Genomic DNA, 10,412 nt, shown 5'->3' with positions numbered 1-10,412 from the left:
CCCCCCCCCATTCAAGGTTATAATCCCATCTTCTCTTCAGGTTTTGATCTCTTCCCACCAGACATAATTTTTATTAGTATTGATAATAATAGTAACTAGCTGGATATGATGGTGCACTCCTGTAATCCCAGCAACCCAGGAGGCTGAGTGAGACAGGAGGATTCCCAAATTTGAGACCAGCCTTAGCAGCTTAATGAGGCCCTAAGCAATTTAGCAAGTCCCTATCTCAAAATAAAAACATTAAAATGGCTGGGGATTAAAAGCGCCCCTGGGTTCAATCCCCAGTACCAAAAAACAAAACAAACAAAACCTCAGTAGCTAACATTTATCAAGTTTTTTATCCAAAGTCAGGTAACTTGCTAGGGACTTTTACATGTGTTATCTTATTATTCCTTATAATATCAGCACTGTTATTATTTCTCATTTTATGGATGAGAAAACCAAGACTGAGTGGCTTATGTAATTTGCTCATGGTCACTGGTGTATACACAATGTTTGTGCCTCCTAAAAACTAATATTGACATCCTAACTCCAGAGAACAGCATTAGGAGATGGGGGCATTGGCAGGTAATTAGGTCATAAAGGTGGAGTCGTCTTGAATTCGAGATTAGTGTCCTTATAAAAGACCATATGGAGACCCAGAGAGTCTTCCCACACCTTGAGCACCTTGACTCAGATTTCTGCTTCCAGAACAGGAAGAAATAAACTCTGTTGTTCATAAATCATCTGGGCTATGCATAGTATTTTATCTCTTAGCAGCCCACACAGACTAAGATCCAGCCAGGGAATAGAGGGGCTGGTATCAGACCAGGTTGGAACTCTAGAGCCCACATGTTAACCATTATGCTGGACTTCCCTCCTCCATGGAGGCCAGAAAGGCAGAAGCCTTCTGTGACAGCCCTGGGCCTACATGCCAGTTGCCAGTAGCACTATTAAAAATTACTCGGAGGCAGATTGTCTTTAAATGCAAGCATATATTCAATCACACCAATCATCAAATATAAGCAATAAGTACAAAAGTATTGGGAGTATAGGAGCACCCCAGCTAGCCTTAAGTGCACACTAATTAAACACTATAAGCAAATCACACAATCCTAAGGCAACTATGAGCCCCCAAATACCTCCAATGCCCCGTGACTTCTCTTAGCCAAAGAGCAGATGTTGTCCTTGTCTGGTGCTTCTCTCCAGCCGATGGCTGGACATCAGGGAATGGTGGAGTGAGCCCAGGGATGGACAGCAAGGCAGCCAGATTCATCCATGTCCTTGGAGCAAAACTTTTCACTGTGGCAGGACCAGCAATTTAAATACAGTTCCAAGTTGGTGGTGTACGTTGGTACGAAAGTCAATGTCCATTGGTTATATCCAGTGAGGTCATGTAATTGCAACTGGTCATGTTTTTTGTGCATGTCCATGGAGATGTGCTCCCTATGAATTGTAACCAGTCATTGCTAAGCGTGCCTGTGGCTAATGCCCCTTATATCTCTTTATCAGTTGCAAGCAGACATGACTAAGCAGTTCAATGGCTGCTGTTCCTTATGGCCAGCAACTTAGTGAGACCCGGCATATCCCAGTATGTCTGTGGCAGATGCTCCTTATAATGCCATGTACGCCAAATCTGTGCAGTTGGCATTTGAAATCCACCTCAGGCCTGTTCAAGTCTACCTTTGAAACCTTTACTCCTATCGTGGCCAACATCAATTCACCACTTTGGTTGGGCTAATTTCATTTTCCCTATATGAAAAAATTGTTTCACTTTGCCTCTTCAGGTCTACCTATCTTTTTCATGAAGTCTTTCCTGTCTGCAGAGAGACTTGAGTCTGTTACAATCCTCCATCTTTAGTGTTGTATTACTTACAGGATACAGTCTGCTTTATATTCTGTAATATATGCGCACGCATGTGTGTGCACAAGTGTTTGAGAATCAGCAGTGCCTGGTACTTGGCCCATTCTAGGACTGGTGTGCTTCCTTCATATGTGAAGGACATGCACATAGGAGACAGACGTACCTTTTCAAGTCTTATCAGCATTCTTTCTAGAGGTTAGAATTGAGTCAAATCACTAAACTTTCCCATGCTTTAGTTACCTCATCTGTAAAATAGGGATAATTATAGTACTTTGTAAAGATTAAATGAAATCTGTGTCTAGAACATGGTGCACACTTAGTAAATATTAGCTGCTACTTTTAAAATATATATATATATATTTATTTTTTAGTTATAGGTGGACACAGTGTCTTTATTTTACTTTATGTGGTGTTGATGATGGAACCCAGTGCCTCATGCGTGCTAGGCAAACACTCTACCACTAAGCCAAAACCCCAGCCCTAGCTGCTACATTTTTTAAAACAGGAATGAGAGCACAGATTTTAATATGGACCTAAGCATGGGCTGTAGACTCCTAGCTATATTATTATCATTATAAAATTTCTACTAAATATTCATTATTATAACTAGATGATATGTAACACTGCATTACAAATTCTGCAAGCCCCTCTCATGCACATAAATGCTGGGGTGTTTTTTTCAAAAAACCAAGATATAATTCAGATGCTATTAAATTCATCAAGTTTTAACTGTGGGAATTTAGCCAAGTCCACTGTTTATAGCCTCCTGTGAAGACCTGAGATGGAAAGGAGTCATCCAGGCAGGAGAAACTGAGAAAGCAGCACTTGCAGGAAACCCTTCTGTGTTCTCTGAAGGGTCACACTCTGATCAGATGAAAAATTAATATATCACGCACAATGGCTGATTTGGTTGTTAAGACAGTCTTAAAATAATTATTAATTTAAGTCAAGTTCTTTGAAAGTGGAATTCAGTTAAAATACTTTGAGCTGAGGGTTGTGGTGCATGCCTATAATCCCATGGCTCCAGAGGCTGAGACAGGAGTTGCTTAGTGCCTCAGCAATGGGCAAGGCACTAAGCAACTCAGTGAGATCCTGTCTCTAAATAAGACACAAAACAGGGCTCGGGATTCTGTTTATTGGTCGAGTGCCCCTGAGTTCAATCCCCAGTACTAAAAAAACACTTTGTGCGAAGAAGTGAGACAAGGTGAAGGTTATTCAAGTTTTCAGATGCATCTGATACTGTCTTCATGTTGGATGAGAGCAGATATCAGTGAATGCTTGGGCAAAGTGAGGCATATTTTTTGATTAGGTAAAGCTTAGTTTGTGTATTTTGTGGATTACAATGTTATAATTGAGGTGAAAAGCTGAATAAGTTACAGCTTTTCTTTGTGGTCTGGAATCTCCCTCACCCTCATTCTTTGTAGTGAGATGCAAATGAGGCATTAAAATATCCAGTATACCTGGGAAGCAAGTATTTAGGTAGCACTGGTCTTTTTTCCCCTGGTTTAATGTTTTTTGTTTTTTTAAGAGAATCTATGTTTTCTGAGGTTTTAAGTTTGCCTAGCAATGCTAGCAAAGATAGGAAAGATAATGTGCTGAATGGCTGCAATTCAACATAAGCATAATGGTTTTCTTTATTTACCTTTTCATAATTTAAAGAGAACTAGAATTTCACTTATCTTTGTACTCGTTCTTTTTCCATTGTAAAAACCCAGTAGGTGTTACTAGATTATTCCAAAATCCAAAACATTCTGAAAAGCTTTCTTCTGTTGCTACTTCTATGGTTTCTCATTCACATCTTAATTTATCTTTTCTTCTACTTAGAGTCCTTGAGTTTTGTAATGTATACTTTTAAGCTTAGCTAGAAACCTACTTGGAATAATGGTTTTCCATGATTAAAAAAGTATTCTTCGAATTTTGTCCTCTTTATGGTTCTTTATTTCTACATCAACAACGAACATTTTGCTTTTGGGTGGGTATACGTAACATTAAGTCATGAGGACTTACTGGATATTTGTGTCAAGTTATTTAGGAGCCTGTATGAGGATGTTTGTGGCTGACTAGAGGAAGGCGGCTGGCCAGGAGCAGCGTCTGCAGGGCTCTGCCTGTGGGGGTGGGGTGGGGCGCTCAGGAACCTTTTGCCCTCTAGACCATGTTTCTGTCATGGTTGTTTTTCCTCCTTGCCATCTGATCCTGATTTTATGGTTGTCATGAAGAGAATGTTCAACAAGTAGAACCTGAGATTGGGGAGAGGGCCTCCACAGCCTCTCTGGTGAGGCGAGTTGATTCTGCGTGAGTTGGGATTTAGTGTTTCTGCTTTGGTGCGTATTGCAGTTCTGCTGCCCCAGTCAAACGACTTGGCTTTGCTGCATTTGGGAGAACCCAGGAATAGAAATACGACCACATCTTATTCAGACTTTATCAAGTTTTATTTTGGCTGTTTCTAAGTTAGATACTTGAGAGTGGGTGTTCTCTGAAGGCCAAGATGTGGGGTTTGTTTTTGTTTTTGTTTCCTGGCTTCCTGCAGGCTAGGCAGGATCCCACCTGAGCTACATCCCAGCCCTGGGAGATTTGCCTCCTACTCTAGCAGGAGCCAAGTATGTTTTTGTTTAAAGACCATGGTCCAAGAAGGATGACTGTTGGGACAAAATCAGCATGAAATATTAAAACAGTATTTAAAAATTATTGCAGATTTATTATTTATTGATATTTTCTTTAAAGAAAAGGCTTTTGAAAATTATTTTATTTAATTCTAATTGGTTTGGCCTCTGAATAAAAAGACTATAAATTGTAATGTAATTGATGAAAAATAAAACTACTGTCATTGAATCCACATTTTTAGACAAAATAATTGAATTTTGAAAATTCTCGACTAGGCTTCAAAGTAGACTGCATTTGTTGAGACCAATTATTAACACTGGGGCAACGTTCTTGATATCTACATTTAATGTTACTTTTGATTTTTATACTGATAGAGATTTAAAATGTATCCCCACCTTCAGCTTCCCCAGCAAACCTGCTTGGTGGAAGGAAATCGGACACCTTCCTTTTGATTCTTTCTACACACAAGTGAAAACCTCTGAAGAAGTCTGTCCCTCTTAATTTACATGACCATGAGGAAGTCGGAACCTGGGAAAGTTAAATGACTTGCCCTGGGTCAGGCAGCTAGCTAGTTCCTGCTGGGACTGTGGACCATCTAAACAGTGAACAGAACGCCATGGTTCCTGCTGCCTGTTTGGGTGCACAACCCTCTTGGTGAACTGTAGCTGAACTGTAGCGGTAAATGGTGGTGTCCGCACCACACCCTTGATCTCAGGTAATTTTCAACAGTCTGCTTTTTCTTTTTCCTTTCCAGTGCCCTTAGTAGATAACTGCAGAAACTCAGGTGTAAACAACCCTGGGAACCCAGCCAGTGGGTGTCTGTGGGGCAGGTGGGGTGGTAAGAGGCACATCCAAGGGCTGAATGTAAACATGACTGTCTTCAGTAGCTGCTGAAGTTTGGGAGTTTATTAATGTATCTTTTGCTTCTGAGACTGGAGAAAATGAGTAAACAAGAAAGAGTCTCTACAGGAACAAGTTTTCCTAATATATCATCAGTTTTCAAAGAGCATGCCTTCTGTTGGAACCGTAGTCATACAATTAATCACATAAGGGGAAAAAACCTTGAATTTGTCCTCCCAGACTCTGAAAGTACAGTGTATTTTAAGAGTACAGAAAAAAAAATAAGGTTATAATTCAAATTTAGGAGAGTCCTTGCTCAAGAGAAGGTATGCACTGGGGCTGAGATGGTGGACTTCTTAGATTTAGAAATGCAGTGTTTTTAATATAGTCACTGTGGCTAGTTAAAACAGTCTTTTGAAGGTAAAAGTCAGAAGCTCTTAATGTTTGCATAAGGATTTGTGTAGAAAAAAACAAAGAGAAATAAACAAAAATAAAAGAAAAAATAAAAATTTTGTAGATTTCTTGAAGGACTTATTTGTAGTTGTCAGCTTCAGTTTATATCAAATTGTTTTTTGTAGCCTTTGATTATGTTTCTAAAAATGTTTTTGCACCCTTGTATTCTGATGCCTTAAATGTTTTATGAGTTTAATATGCAGCACCTCTAGGTGCTATTTGATATTGTTTTCTGGGTGCTTTTTTCTTGACTTATAAGCGTTCTACTTAAGTAAGATTACCTGTTGTTACACTGACTGTGCTCTTAGGCAGTTGCTCAAACGTGGTTATGATTCTTGTTTGCCCTTGGGCGGTTGCCAGCAGGGAGTAAGGCATTATGGGAAGCCCTTTTCTTACCTTTCACAACAGGTGTCTTTGTCGGTGCACCTTATTCAGATATCAGCTTAGGAAGCACTGAGTCACTGTAGTGAGGAAAACGTGAGAGCAGGAGGAACTGCTTTCACATCTAGAGAACGGTGCTGCAAGATACTCTGACATCTTCTGGTGCCCAGGAACATACGAGGAGACTCACAGTGTCTTTTAAAGCACTACTGAAAAGATAAAAAGGAATTTAAAAGGTATGAACTGCCGGGTGCCTTACAATGCCTTGACTCCTGATTATCATTGAATTGTTACCTGATTAGTCAGTGTTAAGATGAATGTGCTGGGAAAAAAATTTAATGAAAATAATGCTTTAAACACAAAGCTGGGTTGGGGGGATGGGGGGGAAGTAAAAATGCCTTACCAGCTCAACAGGGGTCAAACACGAGTTGAAGCTGTTTTAATCTTGAGGATTTATTTTAAATATTGAATTTTTTTCTTTAAGCCTATTAGACTTGCTTGTTTCCTAGCAATAAGAGGGTTTTCCCTAGTGTGCGCAGGCACTTTTAATCTAGAATGCTGTAGAAGTTGTAAAACTCTCCTGATCACTTTTAAATGGCACAAGTACTAGTTAAGTCCTCATGTTAATCTTCAGAAGATGGAGATACGTCAGGAAAATCTGGGGAAATAGACCCTTTAGGTCTCTGAGCTTTGTTTGCTCATTTTCTGAAAAGCAAATCAGTTTAGACAACACAATTCTGCTATTGTTAATGCTATTGGTAATGAAAACTAAAAATTCAAACCAGTCTCTGTATTTCTTTTGATTTAGAAAAAAAAAGTCATCAAATTGATTTATAATATAACAAAAGGTATTTCTCATACCACTGCAGTCTCACCTATAATAACCAGGGAAGATATTCGGCTTGGATAAAGAGTTTTTGGAGGAACTTTTGTCTTCCCCCTTTTTTACTTGCTTAATGCCTTTTCATGGAATTAGCATACAGTATACATCCTGGCAGTTGAGGCAGCTTTGGGACAATTCCTCTAGAAATGTGGAGGTTCCTTTACCACCTCCAGCTGTACTTTAAAATACTTCTGGTGGCTGAGGCCCCAGCACACAGTTCATGCTCTCTGCTGATTGGGATAGTCTAACCTTAAAAACAAAAGGTGATAAGACCATTTATCTATGGGAGAAAATAGTTTGTACATGAGTATTGTTTCCTGAGTAATCACAGAAAACTAAGTTCTGTTTAAAAAAAATTTTTGTTAGAGAAATTATTATTAATTGACATTGCTATCCCAAATGAATTTTTTCATTTTTATAATTTATATTTGGTGCCATAATTTTTTAATGGAAATACTCAGAGGGGAAAAATAATCAAATAATCTGTTTCTCATACTTTAGGAGATAAATTTTAACTGTGCCAAGAATTCTATAAATTCTGAGAAATTAAAATGGTTGACATGTGTTTATTTTTTAGAGTAGGAAAAAATAAACACTAAGAGCATTAAGAAAATCTGCTTTTCCTCACAGAAGATTTTTCATGTAAATAATACTGAAGTAAGAAGATGTACCATTACAGAAACATTTAATCACCAAGAACATAGCATATATCAATTTTTATTTTTTTGCTTTGTTTTAAGGGGCATTGATATAGGATATTTCTAGTTAGGAAACATCTCTCTCTTTCTCTCTTTTTTTTTTTAAGTTTAAAGATTTCTAAAAACTGAATTTTTCCATCTGCTGTGCTAAGAATGCAGAGGTGTTGATAATGTGTACTTCCTGCATAGATAAGAGACCTCCTTTAGTTTTCTACTGGGGGTGAATTGCTAGACAAGACAGTGACCGCAGCTGCTTTTTCCCCCCTTTCTTTCTGGATTTTGACACTCAGCCCCCTGGAACTCGGGTGGGTGTGTGTCCTGGCAGTGCTGCAGTAGGAGTTTTCCTGGGAGAGTCTGGTCTGGAGCTGGGGCAGCCGCTGCTGCTGCAGGAAGGCCAGCTGGCAAGATGATGGAAGAAATCTCCATTATGGTGGCCTATGATGCCCACGTTTTCAGCCAGCTGCAAGATGAAGACTTCCTCACTAGTCTGGTGGCCATCAGCAAGCCCAGGTCTATGGTAGGTGGCACCTTGCACTCTGCCCTGGGGCTGCTCTTTCTCTTCTAGATGGTAGTTACACTCCTGTAGCAACTGAGGCATTGCTGCCTAGGAATCGAAATAGAAGTACTGCTGTTGGCTTTGTGTCACAGGCCACAAGGTCTACAGGTTTTCAGTGACTTATTTACATAATTAAACACTGTAGGCTGGGGTTGTGGCTCAGTAGAGTGCTTGCCTACCATGTGTGAGACACCGCATATAAATAAATAAAATAAAGGTCCATCAACAACTAAAGACAATTAAAATTACAGTATACATCATTGTACATTTTAAATGTTAGACTAATGCTTTCCTATGTAGTGAGATTGAGAGGAATTTTATACTGCCAAATATCACATTGTTCAAAGCATTTGCCTTGTATGTATGTATATGACTATTGGGTGAGACTACCTACATTTACAATTCAGTTCAGTCTATGAAGTGGGCTATGACATCTTTGTGAATTGACCTACCTAAAAATCAAATAGTTTTCGGGATCTTAAGTTATTACCAAGATGTCTGAAAGGAACTTCTAGTACAATTTGAGTTTGGATTTAATATTTGTAAGAAGCTTTTTATCATCCTTTCAGGGTCTTAGTGTACATGCCTGGTATAATAGAAAAATTAAGTTCTTCCTCCCTTGTGGTTGACATACACCTATAATCCCAGCTGCTCAGGAGGCTGAGGCAGGAGGGTTCCAAGTTCAAGGCCAACCTGGTAATTTAGTGAGACCCTGTCTCAAAATAAAAATAAAATAAAAAATAAGGACTGGGGTTGTAGCACAGTGGTAGAGTGCTTGCCTAGCATGTGTGAGGCCCTGGGTTCAATTTGTAGTACTGCAAAAAAAAAAAAAAAGGGCGGGGTGGGGGGTGGCTAGGCATGTAGCTCACTGGTAGAGCAACTATGGATTCAATCCCCAGTACCATAATAAATGAATAAATATTCATACCTGTTAGGAAAATTTTTATAATACTCTTTGTTCATTATATTTAATAGTATTCATTGCAAACAACATAATGAAAGAGTATGTCATATCAGTTAAAACTGATATGTATAAAACCCTGCTTCTCTATTTTAAGGCACAGGAACCTTAAAAACATGACAATTTTTTTAAGCAATAAATTGCAGCAACAACAATAAACAAGTTTGATTTAAAAAAACAAACAAAAAAAAAAACTTAAGGGTTATTTCAACCAGATACTATATTTCAACTTTGTTTAGCTTCTGATTTGAATAAACTATAAAAATGTTATAGATAGGGGAAATTAGTTCACTAGTTATTTAAGGATATTAAGGGAATTATTTAATCTTTTTGTGTAGTAATGATACTATGATTTTTCTTTTCACTGACTTATGTGGATACTATGATTTTTTTTTTTAAATGCCAGTTCAGAGATACATTTGAATAGTTATGGTTGAACTGTCTGCTGGGATTCAGAAGGATCCAGTGGAGGGATTGGTGATGTAGATGAAACTAAATGACCATGCTGATTATAATGAAACTGGGTGAAGAGGTCATAGGAATTCATTGTATTTTCTACTTTTGTAAAAGCTTGAAAGATATAGTTTAAAAATCAGATGGGGGGGGGGTGGACAGGAGCAAAACAAACGTGAAACCAGAGCATGCTTCTGGACGTGTTTGCTGACATGGAAACATCTGGCCTATTGCTTGTCTTACAATATGGGTAATTTCTTTTTTTATAATTTTGTTCTTTTGTGGAGATATTACCAAATCCTAGTTAACCACAGTTTACACTGACTCAGTAGAAGATAGACTACCTTGGTGTCTATTTAAATTTTATTTTAGGCATTAGGGATGTCGCTTAGTGGTAGAGTGCTAAGGCTCTGGGTTTGATACCTGGTACTGCAAAAACCATTAGTTTAATAATATTTTACCATTAAAATTTATCCAAAGAATTCAGACTTGTTTTATTTTGTCTGATAGTCCCACCAGCATCCTCTTAAATGGTCTGAGCTGACACTTTAAAAAGAGAAGTTTTGGGCTGGGGATGTGGTTTAAGCGCGCTTGCCTGGCATGCACGGGGCGCTGGGTTCGATCCTCAGCACCACATACAAATAAAATAAAGATGTTGTGTCCACCGAAAACTAAGAAATAAATATTAAAGGATTCTCTCTCTCTCTCTCTCTCTCTCTCTCTCTCTCTCTCTCTCTCTCAAC

General features: G+C 38.6%; 1 protein-coding gene across 17 annotated transcripts in view; it reads left to right on the top strand.

Moving 5' to 3' along the window:
- The window catches only part of Rabgap1l (RAB GTPase activating protein 1 like), a 592,157-nt gene that overhangs the window by 497,199 nt on the left and 84,546 nt on the right, over nucleotides 1-10,412 (top strand). For 2 of the 17 annotated variants that reach the window (XM_048810013.1, XM_048810014.1), the window contains exons 1-2: nucleotides 1,409-6,354; nucleotides 7,990-8,216. The exons of 13 other annotated variants lie outside the window; for them this stretch is intronic. In XM_048810013.1, coding sequence (XP_048665970.1) covers nucleotides 8,106-8,216 — 111 coding nt within the window. In that variant the 5' untranslated portion in view covers nucleotides 1,409-6,354; nucleotides 7,990-8,105. Of the gene's footprint in view, nucleotides 1-1,408; nucleotides 6,355-7,989; nucleotides 8,217-10,412 lie in introns of those variants that run through there. 2 more of the 17 variants (XM_048810011.1, XM_015491794.2) reach the window with 2 other exon arrangements.

This window comes from Marmota marmota, unplaced genomic scaffold (assembly GCF_001458135.2).
Source record: "Marmota marmota marmota unplaced genomic scaffold, marMar, whole genome shotgun sequence".
In the NCBI taxonomy this organism is placed as follows: domain Eukaryota; kingdom Metazoa; phylum Chordata; class Mammalia; order Rodentia; family Sciuridae; genus Marmota; species Marmota marmota.
The sequence above is the reverse complement of the archived record's forward strand: the minus strand, read 5'-3'. Positions and strand labels throughout refer to the sequence as shown.